The following is a 22,264-nucleotide window of genomic DNA, read 5'->3' as shown; positions in this document are numbered from 1 at the left end:
TTAAAAAAACAAAACAATCCCCCATGAAACCCAAATACAAGAAAATGATTACACACACGAAAAATAACACGGCAATTTTCATTAGGAAATAAACACGACACAGAGAAACATGATTATAAGAGAACATTGTCTATGCGCCCCAGATACGATTTTTCTAATTAAAATTGGCCATCGGTTTAACAACTTACGGGAGATTTGATCGGTGGCGTCGGTTGAGTCGGTAGTCTAGTCGGGTAGCAGAACTCGGCCGAGCAAATCGACGGTTGATGAATTAGACACCTGGAGCGGCTTCGCCGATGGCGGCTGTTGCAACGGCGGCGAGATTGGCCTGGATGACGGCCAGTGCGGAGACGACGTTGGTCGAGATTTTGACAACGGAGAAAGCGTCGCCTCCGTTGATGTTGACCAGGTAGACGGCCAAGTTCATCTTTTCCGCTCTTTTGTTACACAAAGTCCATCAGCAAATTACGTCAAAAAATGAGATGCCAAATGAAATTTGCGTACCGGTACACCTTTTCGGAGATGAGCTCCGTCCTGAAGCAAAAGGTGTATGGTCGTTTATTCGGCGGGTCGCGTTACCTGTGACGTGAGAAAAATACAAAGAATTCTTATAGAACGAAGAATGAATCAATAAAATGAAAGCTTATTTTGTCTAGTTAATTTTTTTGACATTTCATTTGTTCTTTTTTTTTGTAACAACACACACCGCACTAACTGAATCGCCAACGTTTCATTCCAGCAGAGAATAAGAGAATAAATTATATTATTCTACGAACTGGGTCAAAATGTCTCAAATCTACTTGGTTTACGGGTGAAATGATTTTAGGAAACAAAAAAGGAATTGATTTTTCGACACTCTATTTCTTCCACGACGCTAAGTTTCAGGTTTAGTACGGTTTACACGTACAACATTCCGTTGTACACACACATTTTGTTTGACGAACAGATCACGGAGAAATCCTTAAATAACGCTAACAGAAAATGAACTTGGTGGGGATTAGATACGTACTCCCAAAAATTTCGCAAAAGAAAAAAAAAGAACTGAAAAGGTTGTGAAATCGAATTGAAAATTAACCACACGATGAAAAGAAAAAAAAAGTAAAATAATTTATAATTTGGTCCGTCCGGGTTTTCAAAAGACGATCTTCATTTTTTTGGCGCCATATTGGTTTGAATTTTTAATTCTTCCGGTTGCGCAGTGCCATGGTGAAATTTGTGGCGGCAGACTTTTCTCGTTTGATGGCCCGAATAATTTCACGCTTGACGACCGGAGCGGACCTAATAGTTTTGCGCACCACGATCGGAGGAGCAGACTTTGACTGAGCAGACGAGGGAACTTTGCGCTTGACGACGACCGGCGATTCTTTGGTGGCGGTGGTTTTCTCCACTTTTATGCGCTTGGCAGTAGGAATTCCTTCGGCGATGGTCCTCTCAACTTGGAAGAATTGAAATATTTCAGTCCAATCAAAAAAATTGCCACAAAAGTGTGTTAATTTACCTTTCATCTGGCGCTTGCGACTACTTGGAGGCGGAGTTGCCACCGGCTGAACGTGGACGCCCACAGCCTCACTGTTGCTGATTTTCTGTTCCAGCTGGATAAGCTTTCTGCTGTACTCGCTGAGTAGTCTGTCTTGTTCAGCAATTTTTCTGTCTTGTTCAGAAGCTTTTCTGTCTTGTTCAGCAATTTTCCTGCCATTCTCATTCACCTAGACGGGACAATGAAATGAGTACCGAATTTCATAATGTTTTTAAAACTCCAGACCACAATGATTACCTTAGTTTTGAGATCGACGATCTGCCTTTTCTGGCTGTTAATCAGTAAGCGATTTTGCTGAACTACCAATTCGATTTTGATACTGGAAGAAAGACTGGAGTTTGGGCTACTGCTGGGACTAGCGCACGAAGAACGGACAAAACTGTTCAAAGTTCTACTGGCCATGTTGACCATCGGTGGACAACTAGAAGAAGACGAGGGAGATGGCAAAGTGGACTCGGAATCGCTGTCGTCGGCATCGGCGACGCAGCGAATGAAACGAGGTGAACTGTTGCGGATGGCGGTGTTGATCATCTGGTTTCGCTTCATGGTGGGAACAATGTGTTCCTCAAAATGCTCCATGGCCATGGATGAAATGTCTCTGAGCTCTTGCAACAGTTCGTATGACTTTGGAGGATTTTTGTGCACCACAACTTCCCTGAGCACTCTGTAGCATTCATCTAGTACCTAGTGAATTTACATATTGCTTAAATATCTAATAGTAATGGAAAGGAACAATCAAAAGACTTACTTTTCCTGGAATGAAACAGAACACTCCAACCACCGTATATTTGTAATATGTCATTGACAAGAGAGACAAGCGTGTTTCAATGCCTATAAATGGTAAGATTTTTAATGTTAAGAAAATTTGAAATGGACAAAACCAAATTAGTATACCTGTTAAAACATCAATATGCCTTGCAAGAGGATGAGCTCTTCTCTCAGATTCCCTTCTCGGTAACTTGGCTTTCATCTCTTTGAGACAACGATTGTGATATCGTTGAACAGATAAGAAGCCTTTATTCAAAATTTTTTGGCACACTTCATTGAAGTGACGCCCAACCTAGAAAAACAAGAACAGAACTTTAAGTATTTGAATGTAAAATTGACAAACAATCAATTTCATACCAGTCTCAACTTTGCAATTTCATCATAAGACAAATGTGAGAGTATTTCTTGGAAAACATCATCATTGAGTGATAACAGGGTGATCTTTTTATCGTCACTAGAGGAAGCATGTCCTTGCGACTTTGTTGTTCGATTTTCCATCTTGGGAACAACTTTCTCTTCTAATTCTAAAGCTGAATCTGCCATGTCTTTTGCACCTTCTTTAGGCCTGTGCAACTTTGTATTATGTACGTAAAGCGTGTGAAGTATAAACAAAAATGTCGATAGGAAAACGTAGTCTGCTAGCAGAAGTTACTCGCTTTAACGGTGGCGTTAAAAACTTGCTCGGTTTTCGCCTTCAACATTTCAAAATCATTTGTCCAATATTTTAGAAATTTTAAAATTTTAAACTGGAAATTCATAATAAAATTTTTTTAAATTAATTCATTATAATTAGTTCAATTAATTTTCATACATCATTAAAAACAAATTCATCATTAATCGGAAATTCGGAATTATTGTTGTCCAATGAAATTTGAGGATTTCTAATCAACTTGCATCTCATCTTAGCATTTCACCAAAATGACCTATGTTGGATTTATTGTCCCTCCAGTGTTTAGATATAAACTGCATATGTCTTGTATTTCTATTATTTAACTACTCAATATCCAATTACGATCCTTTTCAATATACGATGCAATACTAAACCAGGAACCAAATACATTATATCTTACTTCTAAACTCTCCTTCCGATCTTTTAGGCCTTCTGTTATCATAAAAATCGTAACCCATTAAACCCCGCGGTGCCTCAGCTTGGTAATTCAAATCGGTCCACCTAAATCCCAGGATCCAGCGCAATCAAGTATGCGCGTAAACCCAGGTCGGATACAACTTGAAATGCCTTTCCTTATAGGTTTTTTTTTTTAAATTTCACTACTTCTAAATAACTATGGCATTCTTATCATTCCTTTTTTTTCTAAGGGAAGGTTGCATTCTTTAATTTGGGCATTCCCCATATTAGCCACTAGGAAATGATGTCAAACAATTTATTTTTTTTTTGCTTTCCCTTTTTTGTCTTTTGTTTCATACGAATGGCTCTGCTCCAGATTCTTCGCCAACCTTCAGCTAGCCTAAATGATAGGATCGGGATGAGGGCCGGTGATTTAACTACATTTCTAGGTCAATACCAGTTCCAGTACTGATGTAGTAGCAACAAATCAATGCAACATCTATAGTCTAGCCCCAGCATTTCTTATTAAGGTTTATCACATCTTAAATCAATTGAAGGGAGCAGGTTCCATTAAAAAAAAATAATTAATTGATCACTTTTACATGTTAGTCATTATTCTAATCACACAAAAGATAATTCGAATCTTTTAACGCGATAATTAACGAGTCAATTTGTTTTTGGTATGATATGGTTGGGTAATTGGGTTCATTTCAAACGTCCGGCGTCTGTTTATGTAAAGCTGACAAAGAAATTGATTTCAATTTTCCATAAAAATTTTATTTCGCAGAAGAAGGAATCAAGGAATATGAAAACAAGTTTGAAATGCTATTTCACAAAAATTTAGTCGACGCGGTAAGAGACTGCGTGGCCAGGAGTGTGGATGACTTTGGTCAAAGTGGCCTCACGGACGGGCATAGCCGGAGCGGCGTAAACGGCCGGGGCGGCAACCGAGTAAGCGTAAGGGGAAACAGCATAGCCGGGGTAAGAAAATGGAGCAGCTCCGTAGCCAAAGACTTGGCGCTTAGCACGGCCGGCCTTGGCGGCGGCGAATTTAATGGCGAATTCCGCCTTGGCAGCGGCCACCTCGGGGGTGTCCTGGACTGGGGTTGGAAGAGCGACAGTGGGAGCGACTGGAGCAACTGGGGCGACTCCGGACTTGGCAGCGGCGATAGCGGCGGCGTGATCGGCCTTGGCCTTGGACACTTCAGGTGTGTCTACAATCTGGGCGGGAGCGACGGGCAAGTTGTTGGACAGGACGCGGAAGCCTCGGGAGTCGGCGGTGTAGGAGACACGGACTTCCTTGCCTTCTGGGTTGATGTAAGCGTAGCTGCCGATCTGGTTGCCGAAACCGTCACGAAGGTTGCTGGCTGCCTGTCCGGGGTGAGCGTAGCCAAAGCTGGCCTGGCCGAGCTCGTCCTGGGCGTGGTACTGAGTGGCCGTGTGTGAGGGGTAGCCGTAAGCGACGGGATAGGCGGCGGGGACGGCGGCAGTTGCGGGGATTCCGGTGTAGGCCGTGGTGGCGCGGACGCCAGCAAATGGATAGGCACCGTAATTTCCGTAGTATCCGCCATATCCACCGTATCCGAAGAATTGGGCTTGGGCGGCAACAGCCAACACCAACAGACAGGCGATCTGCATATGGGAAAACCAAAATGTTAATTTGAAGGAATTAAGATTAAGAATACATTTTAAATAATTCATACCGTGGACTTCATTGTCGTTCTCGTGAAGACTGAAGGAAGAGCTCGAGGAGGATGCTGTTAATGGACTGTGACTTGACTCTTTTATACTCGTCCATCTAACACCCCCATCCTCGTGATCAGCCAAGGTGACCGAGAACAACATTTGCTTACCGATTCCTCATTGTTACCACACCCTGAGTCCCTGACTCAGGGCGTGTCGGGAAATCGTCAAAAGACCTTGCTTCGAGCCAGAGACTGAGTTAGCACCAACTGTTTCAAGTTCATTTTGATTTTCCTTCTTTTTCAGACTTTCGAAAAGCTGCATAGTTAGTCTTTGTCTTACACGAATGGAGATAATGAAAGGAATTCATATTTCTTCTTCTCCAAATTAGCCAACACTCAATATAGAATTCCCTGAATGTCTTACTACCTTAATTGGGAGCCGTGGGGAGCTCGAAAAATCGAAAGAACATTTAACGGAAAATTGCGGGAAACTGTGAAATTATTTGATAAAACAATGAAATAAGATATTTCGGTATCAATTATTGTTTGAATGATTTCTATTTGATGAATTGACAGTTAAAATACAATATAATCAATCGTTAACTGCTGACACAATGAGAAAGATAAAATTGAGTGACATTACGCAACCAAAAGTTTATAAAATTTTTAAATTAAAAATTTTTCTGTCTTTGCTTATAGCAGCCATTCTGCAGCCATTCCAACGGTTTTTGACAATCAAGGAAATTCGCTGATTTTTGACGTCGTTTCCTTAGATTTTTGGCATAACAGCATGCAAACCTGTTCCAGTTCCTGGCCAATTCTTGAATGGCTTCCGTCATTTTGGGTTTATCTCCGTACCAATATAGGATATCGGCAGCCAATCAACGAGAGACATATACACAGACACCACCGATTTGCATGTGGATTAAACTTTTTGGCTTGGTAATTCCACGAATCCGCATCTTGTTATAGTACCTCGAAATAAATGAACACTCTTGATTTCTGCTCTTTTCTATTTTCTTATTCAAACTATCCGTATACTCAAATTATATCCGATGCAAAACGAAAAGTAGAAACCTCGATTATTTTTCTATTGGGCGAAAAGTTTTCATTTTTTTTAGAATTTTTAAAAATGCGATGGTGCAAGGATGATACCGGGAAAAATAATGTCACAAAATAGAAATGCGCGACGACACCTGAAAGATACTTTTTAATTATCACCATAATAGTCGTAGGGAACGAATGGACGTTTTAGGCCCTTGACGCTTGACGGGGCGGCTCATAGCAGAGGGCACGTACCTATCACGTTAATAGTCGTGCAGAGGGACTGAAGTACGTGCGTAGAGTTGGCGCTTAGCACGGGCGGCCGGGGTAGCGGCTTCCTTGGCAGCGGCAAATTCAAATGCGGATTTAATGGCGAATTCCGTCTTGGCAGCGGCCACTTCGGGTGTGTCTTCAATCTGAGCGGGAGTGACGGGCAAATTGTTGGATTGGACGCGGAAGCCTCGGGAATCGGCGGTGTAGGACTTCCTTGCCTTCTGGTTGCCGTTGCGGGTTGCCGAAACCGTCACGCAGGTTGCTGGAGGCGTGTCCGGGGTGAGCATAGCCGAAGCTGGCCTGGCCAAGCTCGTCCTGAGCGCGGTACTGGGTGGCGGAGACAGAAGGATAGCCGTAAGCGACGGGAAAGGGGGCGGGGACGGCGGCAGTTGCAGGGATTTCGGTGTAGGCCGTGGTGTCGCGGACGCCGGCGTACGGATAGTATCCACCGTAATATTCTCCATATCCAAAAAATTGAGCTTGGCCTGGGCGGCAACAGCCAACACCAGCAGACAGGCAATCTGCGTATGGGAGAAATTAAAATGTTAATTTTAAAGAATTAAGATCGGATTATTGAGATTAACACAACATTGAAAATCATTATTACCAGCATGGACTTCATTGCCGTTCCCGTGAAGACTGTATAGGAAGAGGCGAAGAGCTCGAGGAGGATGCTGTTGATGGACTGCCATCCATCAGACTCTTTTATTCTCGTCCCCTCATTCGGTAAGCCAACATTTGCTTACCGTTTCTTGTTATCGTTAACAATAATATAGACCCCTTAACCAGGGCGTGTCGTGAAATTGTCAAACGACATTCTTTCGTACCCTCAAGTTATGTTTTGTTTCTCCTTCTTTTCAGATTTTTGAGACAGGCATCAAAATTCAAAAGGTTATTCTTACACATCAGGAAATGATGAAAGGAATGCGAATTTCTTCTTTTCCATTAATAAAGTCAACACTCAATTGAATTCCCTATCTATATTACCTTAATATGGATATACAGTACGGTAGCTCAAAAAGATCATGAATGGAAGATGCAGAAATATTGTGTGAAATACAGAAATAATAAAATAAAATACCATGCGGGCTAATTACTGTCTGATATGACGTGTATTTGATCAAATTGACAGAAGAATAAGTCGCTAAGGACTGACGAAATGAGAAACATAGAGAATGAGGGCCATTACAAGTTTGTTAAATCGCTCGTCTCCTTGGTATTGCGGCCGTTGTCTGTTCCTTGGTCTGCATCAGTTGCTTTCGGTTGTTGTGGCGTTTGAGGCTGGCGATAATTCGGATCCAGTGACGACTCGCGGATTGGCGCGCAGTGACGACTTCGGAGTGGCGACTCCGCGAAATCATCAAAAAAGTAGTTTGCAAATCAAATGCATCCCAAAGGTAATCAAATGCAGCAACAGGCAAGATGAGAGAAACGAAAGACACAAGTCTGATGAAAAACGGGATGATAATTGTTGGAATAATATTCATTTTTCAATAGTTGTAATCGCTGAATACTTGAATAATCATACGCACAACTGCACTCCTTTATATAGATGTAGGGAGTGGACTGCCTCATGCGCAAGCGTAAAGTAACCACCATTTCCATAAAAATTTCAATTTCATAAAATAACTAGCTCAAAATAATAATTATTTTTAATATGCTCAACATTTTACAATCATATTTCAAAAAGAAATATTACAATTCAATCATTTGGCATATTTCTTTTTTTAAATAGAATTAAGCCTAGATCTTAATCAAGTAGCCATGCCCATGGTAAGTCGGACTCAATGATCCGCCATGATCGATAGCTGTGATGATCGGATCGGAAAGGAAAAATAGACGAGATAACATCATGGCAATAGGCTCTTTCATCTAATATCGTTATGAATAAAATTTCGCTTCGCTTAATTTACTTGCATTACGTTTCGAGAATAAATAAATCATGAAAAATAATATCTTTATTTTACTAGATCTCTTTTTTTATAAATTTAGAAATAAACTAATGACAAATAATAAATAATAAAATCATTGAAGATGGTGCTGTGGCCTATCGGATAAGGCGTCGGACTTCTTTGAAGTGCATCCGAAAATAGTGGGTTCGAAAATCCCGCCACGATTAAATATTTAATGATCACAGCCGGTTGACTTGTAATAAAAAAAAAATAGCAACACAATTCCTTTCAAGTATATAGAACCGAGAAGAAGAAGAATTTCGTATAATCATAAAATTTGTAAAATTCTGATTTGCTTAGCCTATAGAACAGTGCAATTCCACCAGCATTATCTTATTTGGTTACATTTAGTAAATCTAATCGTGTTGCGCCCATCACCCATAGATTAGTTTGTTCCTTTAATCGCCTTTATCTAAAAGGATTATTCGAAATGTTTTTTTATAAGAACTGCAGCTGAAATTCATAAGCTAGGTCGACGTTCGACCTCGATAACAAATAATTTTATATTGAGGCAGTCCATCTTCCTCGTTGTATGTACTAATCCTGATATCAACGACGAGTATTAAGCAGGTAAGGCTGCCCTTTTTAGCTAAAACGATTTAAAAAAAGAAGTCAATTTGAAAACTTAATTTTTATTATTATCCTCGACAAACACAATTTGAAAATAACCTAATTGATGAAAATTTAATATCTACACACGACGGGCATTCAGTTTAACCAGATCGAACGGCAGCTTCGTGAAAGGCGCGGAAAAAGGCCATTTTAGCGGCGTGAACTTCAGGGGTGTCCTGGACGGGTTGAGGGGGAGCAACGACCACCGCTGATGGAAGCGGCTGAACGGGAACCACCACTTTCGCTACTCGGGTGGTGGCGTGAGCGTGAGCTGCCAAATGAGCACGACGAGCTGCGGCCACTTCGGGAGTCTCCTGGACCTGTTGGGGCATACCGAATGGCATGTTGGCGTATCTGGCGGGCAGGAAGGCCATGATTCCGTTGGCTGCAGCGGCGGCGTTGTAGGCCCGGTAATGCTCGAGGGTGGCGGCCATCACTTCGGGTGTGTCCTGCTGCTGGACGGATCTTTTACCGCGGGCGGCGGCGTGGGCTGCCAAGTGGGCGGCACGAGCAGCTGCTACTTCGGGAGTGTCTTGGACGGGTTGAGGGACTCCCCAACTGACCACCGGAAGAGGCGCAAGAGTCGAGACGACTCCGTTGGCAGCGGCGGCGGCCGAGTGGGCGCGGTAATGTTCAACTTTGGCGGCCCAAACTTCGGGAGTGTCCAAAACGGCACCTGCTGGTTGTCCCCAAACAACAGGAACAGGTTGAACGGCGACCACCCTGCTGGATCCTCCGGCGGAAGTGTGGGCTGCCAAGTGAGCGGCACGGGCGGCGGCAACTTCGGCTGTTTCCTGGACGGGCGCTGGTTGTGCGGTGAATGGGTAGTAAAGGAATGGATTGTAGTTCCAACCGGCCGGGATCTGGGCAGAGACGGCGGCAAAGGCCATCAAGACGACGACGACAACCTTTGGAAAATGTTGGGAAAATGTGACAAACAATTCCATCATCAGCTATTAATCCTGAGATGATAAATTGTATAGTTGATTGTAATAACTTACTGAGGTCTTCATGTCGATTCGCTTTAAAAATTGTTTGAGCGCGGAAGAGGGAGAAGAGTGGATTGATTTGGTTCGCAACATGTCGAAGCTTTTATACGAAACAGTTTCGTTCCTTTTGGTGTGGTGTGCGGTTCTGTGCCTTCCAGCAAGGTTGAAAACTTTTCAATTATCTTGGTCTTCCGCACTATATAGGAAGACGAACTCGTGTAGCAATGAAAACACGTCATACGTCTTCCTCATTTTACTTTTTCTCTCCAGTTAAGGTGTGGCTGTGCTCTATATGCTTCCGCTGAAAAGTAGGAAGGGCTCAAGTGACCAACAGTGACGGTTATGTCCTTCATTTCTAGGTCAATACCGGTGCTTAACACAAAAACCAGTAACTGGAAACTCGCATTTATAGTTGTACAGAAATTTTTTATTTGTTTCAATATTAAGGTTTCGATTGATTTGAGACGGGATATAGTTTTCAGTAAGATCGTGTGGCCTAATGGATAAGGCGTCGGACTTCTATGAGTAGTTGACATCCGAAAATTGCGGGTTCGAGTCCCGCCTCGGTTAATTGAAATGAAATTGGTTGTTATAAATTAATGATTAATTTTTAATATGAAAACATCACTGATTATTAATTTAGTGAAAAAGTCAATTGAAAACATTTGAATGTTAACAATGAATGAATGAACGACAAACGGCATCGGCACAGTGGAACAGTGTGCCACGAATAAAGTTCTAGGATCAGGATATTAACGGGCGGTGATTTTCCCTCCATTTCTATATAGGTCAAATTAATACAACTTAAAATTTTAAAAGTATAAGCGCCCTATCTTAGCAGCAACATAACAATGCAACATCTGTAGTTCCAGGCCGTTTTTATGTTAAATTTTATAACATATCAATCGAAGGGAATATGTTCCATAATGAAATGCTATTTTTATTATTATTTTTTATTGATCTAAACATTATCAGAGGACAACATGAATCCTTACTTGGTAGTCATCGGGAAATTTTGTGAATGTTAAAGACGAGTGAACTGTCTTGTGGTACATGTGGTTGGGCTCTTTTCAAACGGTGGATATATGGTTCTAATGCTTGCAAAAGTGACTCCATGTCGCCTACAGAATTAATTCTTTTTGGTGAAATTCGAAATACCTAGCAGCTAAGAGAAGAGTACCACAAGAGAAATTTGGGCTGATCTGTTTGAGAGGAGATTGAAGGGCGAGAAGTTGACTCTTTTTCAACATATGCCTTTCTGGTAACCAGATAAAATAGTGAAATATTTAACTAGATAACCGCACAAATTATTTGGTTTGATGTTGAACGTACGCATTGTTTCATTTTGAAAAACCGGTTTATGAAAAATAAGAAGGTCGCAATGACAAAGGAAATTAATTTCGATTTTCCTTACAAATTTATTTCGAAAAAATAAAGACAGAGCGAAGAATGAAAAAGGTTTGAAATGGTGTTCAAACTTTGGTCGAACGTTAAGCGGTTGCTTGGCCGGGTGTGGGGTTGGTCAAAGAGGTCTCAGGGGCGGTGTAGTGGGAGGGTGGGTAAAATATATAGCCACCAGGAAAATAGGCAATGGGCACTCTAAATTCGAATGGAGTTGCATCGTCACCATAGATTTGGCGCTTAGCACGGATGGCTGGGATAGCGGCGTCCTTAGCGGCGGCGAATTTAACGGCGAATTCCGCCTTGGCAGCGGCCACCTCGGGAGTGTCCTGGACCTGGGCCGGAAGAGCGACAGTGGTGGCAACGGGAGTGACTGGGGCGACTCCGGACTTGGCAACGGCGACAGCGGCGGCGTGATCGGCCTTGGCAGCGGCCACTTCGGGAGTGTCCTGGACCGGGAGGGGTGCTACTGAATTGTCGACGGGAGCGACGGGCAAGTTGTTGGATTGGACGCGGAAGCCTCGGGAGTCGGCGGTGTAGGAGACGCGGACTTCCTTACCTTCCGGGTTGAAGTAAGCGTAGCTGCCGATCTGGTTGCCGAAACCGTCACGGAGGTTGCTGGCGGCCTGTCCGGGGTGAGCGTAGCCGAAGCTGGCCTGGCCGAGCTCGTCCTGGGCGTGGTACTGGGTGGCGGAGATAGAAGGGTAGCCGTAAGCGACGGGATAGGCGGCGGGGACGGCGGCAGTTGCGGGGATTCCGGTGTAGGCCGTGGTGGCGCGGACGCCAGCAAATGGATAGGCACCGTAATTTCCGTAGTATCCGCCATATCCACCATATCCGAAGAATTGGGCTTGGGCGGCAACAGCCAACACCAACAGACAGGCCGCACAGGCGATCTACGTATGGAAAATTCAAAATGTTAACTTTAAAGAATTAAGATTTAAGAAATTTAAATTAATTATTACCGTGGACTTCATTGTCGTTCTCGTGAAGACTGAAGGAAGAGCTCGAGGAGGATGCTGTTAATGGACTGCCAACAGACTCTTTTATAGTCATCCACCTAACATGCACCCCCCTCCCACCCTCTTGATCCCCCAAGGTAGCCGAGAAAAGCATTTGCAACCAACCACACCCTGATGGACAAGGGTGTGTCGTGAATTGTCGAACGAGTTTGCTTCGAGCCAGAGACTGTGTTACTAACTGCTTCAACTTGTTTATTTTTAAAATTAGCAGCAAGGTCAACCTTACACACATAAGGCATTGCTGAAAGGAATTCGTTTTCACCCTTCTCGATTTTAGTCACACCCCAACAGAATTCCCCTTGACTTATATTACCATAATAATGCTGCGGCATGAATGGAAGATACCGGAAGATACGGAAATAGTTTGTAATTTAACGAAATAATGGAATAAGATTTCATGGTTAACAATCAAATGACTAATAACAAATATTAAAAGAATAATAAAAATTTTGTCCGAAATTATTTGTATTTAAGGAATTGAGAGAAGAGATACAATTTCATTCATGGCTGACAAAATGAGAAACGAGTTTGTCGAATCGCTTATTGTCTCCTTGGTCTCCGGTTGCTTCTGGCATCAACCCAACAGGTTCGGGAATGGGCGAATAAGTAGGGCCTATAGCGCAATTAACAGTCACATAGGAGTTCTTAAATGTGTCCGGATTTAAGCCTCAACGATGCCAGTTGACTCGGTGTGGGTCTCATCCGCGTTAGTATCGAATAACCGATCAATCGGAAATCGACTTTACGACTTTTGAGCGCTTTTGGCTGAGATCGACGATGGGATCCGACAAATCGCCTGGGAATCCGCGCAACTTGAGGCATCGTCGTGAATTCAGTTGTCATCTCTTTTATAGGAAACGGATTCTGAGAGAAACGTCACATTCTGAATTTTGTTCCTTTTCTTTTTTCTCGTTCCAGCAATTCGCGTTTTTCGTATTGAATCTTAATCGCATTTTGACGATTCTTTTCGTTATGTTGAGAGGCCTTTGGTATCCGAGGTTATTTATTGACTCTCTCAAGAAACTTTTATTTTGGTAATCCACGCAACAAGGGCTAATTTCTGGACACATCGCCGTCCTGTCCATGTCGTCTGTGGCTGCTGGAGTCAGCAGTGATGGCTGATATCGATGCTGGTGACTTCGTGAAACTCTCAAGAAAGTACCTGATAAACTCGGTAGCTCACTAAGTCACTTATTTTAAAATGAGCAATAAATTCAGATGCCCTTTTTTTGGTATGTCTACATTTGGCATACCTATTCCTCTGCCATCACCCTTTATCCCAGGGACGATCTGCTTGACAACGACGGACAACGATGATGGTTATGTCCTTCATTTCTAGGTCAATACCGGTGCTTAATGCAAAAACCAGTAACTGCAAACTCACATAGAAAATTTTCAATGTTAATATTTCGATTGCCTTTAGACGAGTAAAATTTAAATGTAAGACCGTGTGGCCTAATGGATAAGGCGTCGGACTTCTAATCAATGGATGACATCCGAAAATTGCGGGTTCGAGTCCCGCCTCGGTTAAATGAATATAGGCCTACTACATTAATGTAAAATTTTATACACAATTTATAAGACCGAGGAAAAGTCATCTGAAGGGAATGGTATGTTATTACTATGCCATGTCCGGCCATGTCATCAAAGTGAAGTATGTACAATGGCAAACGGCGTCGGTTGTGGAAAAGCTTTAAACCAGTTTCTTTGCGGCCATCCAAATTGAGGCCAACAATACCCCTTATTTCCTGACGATGTATGAAGCTAAAAGTTTCGCAATTCTTATAGAAAAGGGCAATATCGCGTAATCGTTTAAGTGTATAACATTAACCACTAAGCTGCTCTAACGACGAACTCTGTCGGAAAGCAGATATTTAGATAATTAAAGCACATATTTATTGAATTGGGAGAAGGAAATAAATACAATTTCGTTAATGGCTGACAAAATGAGAAACAGAAAATGAGCGCCACAACGAGTTTGTCGAATCACTTATTTCCCTATCTTTGGTCTCCTGTTGCTTCTGACTTCAACCCAACAGGTTCTGGTATCATGGGCGAATAAGTAGCGCAACACAGTCATATAGGAGTCCTTAAATGTGTTGAATTCGTTATTTTTTTTTTTTTTAGGAACGGAAAGAGCTTCAACGGTGCCAGTTGACTCGGTGTGGGTCTCATCCGTTGGTTTAACTATACAAAATTCGGATAGCGAAAAAGACTCGTTCACTACTGCCTCGTTCTTTTCTTGATGGGCATCAGCCGGCTCATCATCTTCTTTGTCAACCGATTTCTCTCTATATCAACTTTGGGCTGAGATCGACGATGCTGAGATCCGATAAATCGTCTGCGGGAATCTGCCAATCTCATCCGCGCACCAACTTGTTGAGTTGAGGCATCGACGTGAGTTTTCAGTTGCCATCTCTCTTTTCAGAAATAACGGATTCTGAGAAGCGTCACATTATGAATTCTGTTAGTTTTCTTTTTTCTCGTTCCAGCAATTTGCGTTTGCATTGAATCTTATTAATCGCATGTCGACGATTCTTTTCGTTATGTTCAAAAAGCCTTTGGTATCTGAGGTTATTATTAGCTCTCAAGAAACTTTGATTTTGCTAGGATTCAATCACAACACAAGGACAAATTTCCGGACCCATTGCCATCCTGTAGGTACATCTCTGGCTGGAGTTAAGTGATGGAGTCAAGGGTTAATGGGCTGATGCTGGTGACTTCGTGAAACTCTCAAGAAAGTAGCTGTGATAAACTCGCGCGGTACATATAGCTCACTGAGTCACTTATTCAAAATGAGTAATAATAAATTTCAGATGAATTGTTTTTGTGACTATACATTTGGTGTACCCACCTATTCCTCTGCCATCGCAATTATGCCAGGGAAAATCTGCTGGACATTGTCTTTTTGTTCAATTCGGCATGGCATCTGCAATAAGAGCGAAGATAGGAAGAATGATGCCCTTCTCTTCTCTGTCAATATTAACTCCAACGACAATTTGATCGAAGAAGATCCCCATCCCAGTTGCTTTATTTGGTTTGTTAAGAATTATTATTTAATTCCGCTTTTATATACTATCCGGGTTACCCTTTAGACATCACGTAGCTTCGCGTAGCTTTTGAATCAATGAGCTATTTTTGCTATAATAAATGTCATTAAATCTATAGAGGGCCTATAGAGCCTTTCATCAGAGCCTATAAAAAACTTATTTGACGTTATATATGATAGGGTGATATAGCTAGGGCGAAGGTATACAGCATTTGCTCAGGTTTGTTTCATGCTGGATAACCTAAATAACAGGTTAAAATCTTAAAATGTCCAGTAGATTGCGATCAATTGTTTTAATAAAAATAAGAGGAAAGCTTCAAAATTGTTGCTTAATACAAAAACCAGTAAGGCAGTAACTGCAAATTCGCATTTAGAGTTCTATACAGAAAATTTGTAGTTGTTTTAATAGGCCTAATAATGATTCGATTGCCTTGGAATGCAATAGATTTCAGACCGTGTGGCCTAATGGATAAGACGTCGGGCTTCTATGCATGTTTGACATCCGAAAATTGCGGGTTCGAGTCCCGCCTCGGTTAATTGAATGTCGGTTCGATAATGTCCTTCGGTAAATTTTCTAAACGTTAAAGAGACAGAAAATCAAGGTTATAGTAGATTAAAACATAGCCTACTATAACGTTTGGAAAATTCTGTTTCCCTTTATTCTCTTTCATTATTGATTCTTTGTAACTAATTGACTAATAATCTGTAGGGGAGAGGGGGGCTAGTTGGCAGGTGGGGTAGATTGGCATTTTGCTAGTTAGACCCCTTACAGACCAAAACAAATCAAGCCTTTTACACCAAATATGAAAGACAACACCCAGATTACTCATACAAAATTTCAAAGTATACGACTTCCCCAACAGGAGTTATAGCAAAAAGAAAAAAAAAAACCGCAAAAAGTTTTTTTTGGGCCTCTCAGCACTTTTCATTTTTCTCATAGTATAAAACTCTAAGAGTGTCAGCAAACCCAAGCAAACAAGAATTAATGTTTGTCTTATTTTTAAAATAAACCCGACATTTCTACATTAAAAAGTTATTTAGTTATCAATTTATTTGTTCGAAAAGCACCCTGTGGGGTTAGTTGGCAGAAATGTTGAGGGGCATGTTGGCATACAGATTTCTGACGAGATGCTGAGTTGCAAGTTTTCAAAATTCGACCTAGAAATTTTGGAGCAATGGAGAATCGTCACTTAACAACTTACCCCGTAGGTGGGGCAAGTTGGCAGACTTTTTTTTTTGCAGTTTTTCTCAATTTAACAATTTCGTGTATATGAACATTGTAAAAAAATACGATCAATTCATAGAGAATTGAAATCTGAATCTGATTCAATCATTCAATTTGCAAAACGTGTGGTCAAAAAATTCAAATAAATTCACAAAAAGTGACCCTGCCAACTATCCCCCTCTCCCCTACACACCAACCGGCCCACGCTTTCCCTTATATATCCATGTCAATGTTGGTCTAATGGTCAGAAATCCGGGCTGCCACTCGTATGGTTCGGGGTTCGAATTTGGTCATTCAGGGAAGAAAGGTATATGCAAAAACATAATAGACATTAAACCCTCTGAATTTCACTACTAGCTACTACTACCATACCCTCTATACCCCACACCCTAATTGTTAAGGACTTTCGTATATAACTATACCTCAGGGATAAAAAAAATAAGTTTCCTTGAGCAATCAGTCTTTAACATGAAAAACAATTTCCTTGTAACGTTGTTTCTGCTTAAGAGGTTACACTTATTAGTGCAGTACTAACGTAAGTTTTCAATGTCAATTATAAAAAAAAATGCACTCTTGTCAATAACCTACCTTGATAAAACAGTGTCTGGGGTAAAAAAATATATTCTAGCTTGGTAACGTTGCCTATGCAACAACGTATATCGATACGATACGACACAACCTAGTAAATTTTAGCCCTTCTGAGGCCGGTCCTTAGTTGGCCTAGTTCTAATTCGGACTTTTGGCTAAAGACTTTCCTTGACCATTCAATGTCATACCTGAAAAAGAAATTTTGGTTGGCAACGTTGCATCTGCTTTGTGAGTTATGCGTTACAGCTGCTTGTATCGGCATATTCTTATTTCGTAAGTGATTTGCAACTTCGGTCAAGGGCCCCCTGCGTAGGCCCGCGCCAAAAATTTCCTCCTTGTTATTCATCTGCCTTGGGCCTACAGTGTTTGGGGTAAAAAAATACAATATAACTTGGCAACGTTACCTATGCAACGCGGAAACCGCTCTTTAGCCGCGCATCCACTCCGCGGCCGCCGCATGCATCGGCAAAGTTAGGGGCAGTTATTTGTGTTATTTGTTGATGATTGGTCGTCATGGCATCATTGTATGTTGCTGCAAATTTTCTTTTTGACTTACTACAGCGATTTAATTTTTGTTGCCCGTTAACACCCTGCCCGTCATTCTCATCCTGCCCGTTACTTAATGGCTGTTGGTCTCATTTTATCGTTTAATCTCCTGTTATTGTTTCTCGAGTAATTCAGACTATACCAACAGTCTCATTGTTTATGCAAACTTTGCAAAAGTGCAATTGCCTACGGCGGTAAAATTACCAACGTGAGGTTTTAACGTATTGCCTCGTGCGGTAAATTTGCAGTATAAAGGATATTCAAACATTGCCACCGGCGATAAATTTGCATGATAGAGGATATTCACGAATTGCCTCCGGCGGAAAATTTTTTAGTGTATAGATTTTCACGCATGGCCACCTAAGGTTTTTTTCTGTAAATTCTCTGATTTTTCTCTGAAATTTTCTGAAAAAAAAATGTTCTCGCGAAATTTTGACTTGTTTCAGTCATGGTTAACAAAGGGCATAGGTCAAAACACTATTTTTATTCTTAAAAAAAGTAAATCTTTAATGAGACTTGAACCATGATAATTTTCATGCCAGCGCTATAACCAATAACCTAATTTCGTCTATTAAACCGATTCACTTTCAAATGAAATTGATTGTTGTGCGTCAGTGTCGTGTTTTTTTAATGAAAAATTTTCGTCACGATATTTCGTCAGTACCGAACCTAGACTACACATACCCTAACCCATTCACGCCAATCCATATATATAATAAAAGACCAAAGTTCCCCGGATTTGACTGGGGCTCAGGTTACTCGTCTATATATAATAAAAGAACAAGCTTTTGGGGGAGGAGCTTATTCATGTCACGGATAATGTGTCAAAACAGGCTCCTCCCCCAAAAGCCTTTGGGGGAGGAGCCTGTGTCTGTCACGGACATTTGGGGGAGGAGCTTATTCATGTCGCAATAAGAACGCTGTGATTGGTCAGTCGCAAATCACCACCAGATGTCTATAGCATCGCCGTGATGATGCAATCTTTGATGACGCAACAACCAGCAACACCACCAGATGTCTATAGCATCGCCGTGATGACGAAATCTTCAAGTAAGGTACTGGGCTGATTTCCCACGATAAAATCTATTACGGGCAGATGATTAAGCTACAGAAAAGCGAATAGCAAAACAATCCGACTTTACGCTAGACAAAAGTTCCCCAGATTTGACCGGGGCTCAGGTTACTCGTAGGTCTATAAGATAGTTAAAACAATTTTGCTTTTGTTTTGCTGACATTTTGACGATCCCTCGATGAGATATTTGCGTTTTGTTCTTTTTTCTTTTTAAAGGCGATCTGTATTCCAAAATAATAAATATACTGTATGCCGAAATAGCTCAGTTGGGAGAGCGTTAGACTGAAGATCTAAAGGTCCCTGGTTCGATCCCGGGTTTCGGCAAGAGTTAATCCCATATGGTCTAGTGGCTAGGATACTTGGCTTTCACCCAAGAGGCTCGGGTTCGATTCCCGGTATGGGAAAACATTTTGGTTTGATTTGATTGATTTTCACGTTTAATTGTAATTAAACAAAAACGTGATTTTTTATACTAGCGCCATCCGCGGCGGGATGCTCTGGTGAAACAACATCCTTTGACACATCTTTTAGTCCTATAACCACGTATCCGAACCACGCCAGTCTTATTTATGTATTTATTTTTTAATAGGGTCGTTGCATGAAATTTCGATTTGTTTTAAACATACCTGGTTAGAATCAGTTTTTTACGCTGATTCTCGTGGTATTTTTTAAATATTTTTAAAATGAACCTAACTTTGCGTATTTCTAGTTCAAAGTTCAAGTAAGCGCCTCCCATTTCAAAACTGGGTCTCAGCCATTTTTGATGGGTGGTGCTTAATTTGTGATGAATTTGTAGACGACACTCACCAAAATCACCCTTTTCGTATTTCGCCTTAAGGCCCTAAGGGCGAAAGAGGGTTGTATTCAGCCGTAGGCAGTACGAAAAGGGTGATTTTGGTGAGTTTCGTCTACAAATTCATCACAAATTAAGCACCGCCCATCAAAAATGGCTGAGACCCAGTTTTGAAATGGGAGGCGCTTATTTGAACTTTGAACTAGAAATAAACAAAGTTAGGTTCATTTTAAAATATTTAAAAAATACCACGAGAATCAGCGTAAAAAACTGATGATAACCAGGTATGTTTAAAACAAATCGAAATTTCATGCAACGACCCTATTCGCTGTTTTGATAATCAGATTCAAATAACATGTCCGTTCAGCAACATAACTAACGCTATACCATCGCGCAAATATGTTAAGATGAGCCGACGTCACATGATTTCATCAAAACAAGACAAAAACATAGATAATTTCATATTTTTTTGATTACATAAAATAGACTATTAGGATTATCAAATATAATATAATATGAAATCATCAGGGAGCACCCAGGTTTGAACTAGGGACCTCTCGATCTGCAGTCGAATGCTCTACCACTGAGCTATACTCCCGTGTTAACCGACGCGGGAGTTCCTTTTCAAATACTGAGATAATGAGATTATATGAACAACGATTTCTCGATGGTGACATTTCGCCCTCATAGCTGCAATGAATTAAAATATAATTGCAATTTAATTATCAGTTTAAAAAAACATGCTACTATATTTCATTTTTTTCTTGCGCTCAAATCTTACGTCATTATCCAGTTGAATGAGTTATATCATAGGGGGCACCCAGGTTTGAACTGGGACATTTCGATCTGCAGTCGAATGCTCTACCACTGAGCTATACCCTCCATATTATTACTAAAAAGTTAATTTCAAATTTCAGTTTTATAATTTAGTTTAAACAGCCAACCAATAAGAAAACATTGAAATTGTTGGTTTATTTTTTGAGCGCACATATTCGCATAGTTTCAATGTGAGAATCGAGTTGGTCGCAACTGAAATCAACAGATGGATGCTCTATATACTTGCTGCAGGTTTAACGGCTATATAGCCTATATGTGAACAAAGCAGGCATTGTGACGTATAATTATTCTAATACACTTCATGAGAGTGATGATGATGTTGGTGGTGTCGGCCGCCGTAATTCCTTCCGTGTCCTCCATAGCCATCGTCATAGTACTCGTGTTCACGATAAACGATGTTGGTGGGCGGTGGACTTGAACCACCCATCTTTGCCACACGATTGTAAAGCCATAGTCACTACACCGACAACTAATTTGGTTGCCCAATCTTTTTGCAAGAACGCAATGGCCTCCGGCGATATATTTGCAGGGTAGAGGGTTTTCACGCATAGCCTCCGGCGGTAAATTTGCACGACAGAGGTTTTCACGCATAGACATGTCAGGATTCTGTAAAAACACAAAACGATGGAGGCCGTATCATAATTTTTATATTATCCCACCCCTTTTTATGTTGCAAAAAAAAATCCAAATGTAGAGCGCAAACTAACCGAAGACGTGTTTCGTGCTTTAGCAACGACTTATTCTTCTTTTTTCCTGTTTGAGAGAGAAAATCCAGTCTAGTTGAGAACAGTTCGATAGCTTAAAAATGGCAACGTGATCCAATCTCTGATCGACAAAGATCATAAAATTGAGATTTAAATGCTTTCAAGTTTTTCTTATTGCAATGGCAATTAAGCCATTGTCACTTTTGAGAAAACTACCTGGTTGCATATAATTTGGTTCCACCACAAAAATATGCGGATTTTTTAAAGAAAGGGTGTTAGGATTTTTTATAATATAGGCCTAATGAATATGTCAATTTGAAAACATATGAACACAACCCTGCATTAAAAAAAAACAAAGTCGGAGTAAAAAGTTATTAAGATGCGGATATTGCGCAGTATGAAAGCCAAAAAAGGCAATAATGCGTTGTTTCGTAATGGCTTAGCAAATTTTCATATCAATTCAATACATTTTTGTTAGTGGGAGAGGGACTTTCTTCTACGATGTTCATTTTGATAAATAATTTCATTAATTCCAAATGCATTATGACTCACAAAAACTTAATTTCAAAAATATTTTTCATTTAATATTGTTCGTTGCATTTTCCTTTCATTACTTATTCACGTTTTTCAGAGTAGAGCATCAAAATTACTTCGATTGAAGCTAGTTCTTGCCGAGTGTATTGCTGTAAAACATTTGCGGTCAAGAAATCTCAAATAAATTATCCTACATGCGCCACATCGTCGAGCATGTCAATAGAAATTATGGGACATAAAAAGGTTGCCTAGTATATTTGTTTTGGTTTTAAGTAAGACCTCAATTCAATCTTTTTACCAGTTCAGATATGTTTGGAAAAACATGTTGTATCGGAACTGCATACAAGAACAACTTGTTATTCTTATTCTTCGTCAAGCGATCGAGAAAAGGATAGTAAGGCAAAAATTCGAACATAAAAATACAGAGTAATGTAACGTGTTTTCGACAGGTTTTTTTCATTTTTTGCCTGGAGGAACTTATTTTGAAATCACCTTAAAACGGTAAAAAAAAGCGCTGCACACGAAGGACGAATATAGAAGGGCTTTTGTGAAATAATGAGAAAAATC

General features: G+C 40.9%; 4 protein-coding genes and 4 non-coding genes across 8 annotated transcripts; 3 read left to right on the top strand and 5 right to left on the bottom strand.

Annotated features, from left to right (window-relative positions):
* Positions 1-841: 841 nt before the first annotated feature.
* Positions 842-3,029, bottom strand: LOC124194955 (F-box only protein 28-like). The gene is made up of 6 exons (XM_046589363.1): positions 2,663-3,029; positions 2,432-2,597; positions 2,286-2,368; positions 1,775-2,221; positions 1,499-1,706; positions 842-1,435 (listed from the first exon to the last, which is right to left on the bottom strand). Exons 1-6 carry the CDS (start codon positions 2,846-2,848, stop codon positions 1,179-1,181), a joined length of 1,347 nt encoding a protein of 448 aa, XP_046445319.1. The 5' UTR covers positions 2,849-3,029; the 3' UTR covers positions 842-1,178.
* Positions 3,030-4,126: 1,097 nt separating this feature from the next.
* LOC124193564 (larval cuticle protein A1A-like) lies at positions 4,127-5,143 on the bottom strand. Its single transcript, XM_046587458.1, has 2 exons — positions 5,075-5,143; positions 4,127-5,003 (listed from the first exon to the last, which is right to left on the bottom strand). The coding sequence occupies exons 1-2, from the start codon at positions 5,084-5,086 to the stop codon at positions 4,212-4,214; spliced, it is 804 nt and encodes a 267-aa protein (XP_046443414.1). The 5' UTR covers positions 5,087-5,143; the 3' UTR covers positions 4,127-4,211.
* A 3,794-nt stretch (positions 5,144-8,937) lies between these two features.
* Positions 8,938-9,998, bottom strand: LOC124193563 (cuticle protein 18.7-like). Its single transcript, XM_046587457.1, has 2 exons — positions 9,939-9,998; positions 8,938-9,845 (listed from the first exon to the last, which is right to left on the bottom strand). The coding sequence occupies exons 1-2, from the start codon at positions 9,948-9,950 to the stop codon at positions 9,039-9,041; spliced, it is 819 nt and encodes a 272-aa protein (XP_046443413.1). The 5' UTR covers positions 9,951-9,998; the 3' UTR covers positions 8,938-9,038.
* A 1,295-nt stretch (positions 9,999-11,293) lies between these two features.
* On the bottom strand, positions 11,294-12,365 carry LOC124193562. Its single transcript, XM_046587456.1, has 2 exons — positions 12,293-12,365; positions 11,294-12,223 (listed from the first exon to the last, which is right to left on the bottom strand). The coding sequence occupies exons 1-2, from the start codon at positions 12,302-12,304 to the stop codon at positions 11,417-11,419; spliced, it is 819 nt and encodes a 272-aa protein (XP_046443412.1). The 5' UTR covers positions 12,305-12,365; the 3' UTR covers positions 11,294-11,416.
* A 1,428-nt stretch (positions 12,366-13,793) lies between these two features.
* On the top strand, positions 13,794-13,879 carry Trnar-ucu. Its single transcript is given in 2 exon segments — positions 13,794-13,830; positions 13,844-13,879. It is a non-coding gene; the product is annotated as a tRNA-Arg (tRNA).
* Positions 13,880-19,080: 5,201 nt separating this feature from the next.
* Positions 19,081-19,153, top strand: Trnaf-gaa. Its single transcript has one exon. It is a non-coding gene; the product is annotated as a tRNA-Phe (tRNA).
* Positions 19,154-19,161: 8 nt separating this feature from the next.
* Trnae-uuc lies at positions 19,162-19,233 on the top strand. The gene has a single exon. It is a non-coding gene; the product is annotated as a tRNA-Glu (tRNA).
* Positions 19,234-20,148: 915 nt separating this feature from the next.
* Positions 20,149-20,220, bottom strand: Trnac-gca. The gene has a single exon. It is a non-coding gene; the product is annotated as a tRNA-Cys (tRNA).
* Positions 20,221-22,264: the final 2,044 nt, after the last annotated feature.

Source organism: Daphnia pulex, chromosome 5, assembly GCF_021134715.1.
Source record: "Daphnia pulex isolate KAP4 chromosome 5, ASM2113471v1".
NCBI lineage: Eukaryota > Metazoa > Arthropoda > Branchiopoda > Diplostraca > Daphniidae > Daphnia > Daphnia pulex.
Note: the sequence above shows the minus strand (reverse complement) of the source record. Positions and strands in the feature narration are given on the sequence as shown.

Bases quoted from the DNA above. Each gene is read 5' to 3' on its own strand.
- LOC124194955 (XM_046589363.1), bottom strand. From the start codon at position 2,848: ATGGCAGATTCAGCTTTAGAATTAGAAGAGAAAGTTGTTCCCAAGATG. The intron at 2,598-2,662 runs GTATGAAATTGA...TTGTTTTTCTAG, and splicing joins AAATTGCAAAGTTGAGACTG to GTTGGGCGTCACTTCAATGA. The intron at 2,369-2,431 runs GTATACTAATTT...TACCATTTATAG, and splicing joins GCATATTGATGTTTTAACAG to GCATTGAAACACGCTTGTCT.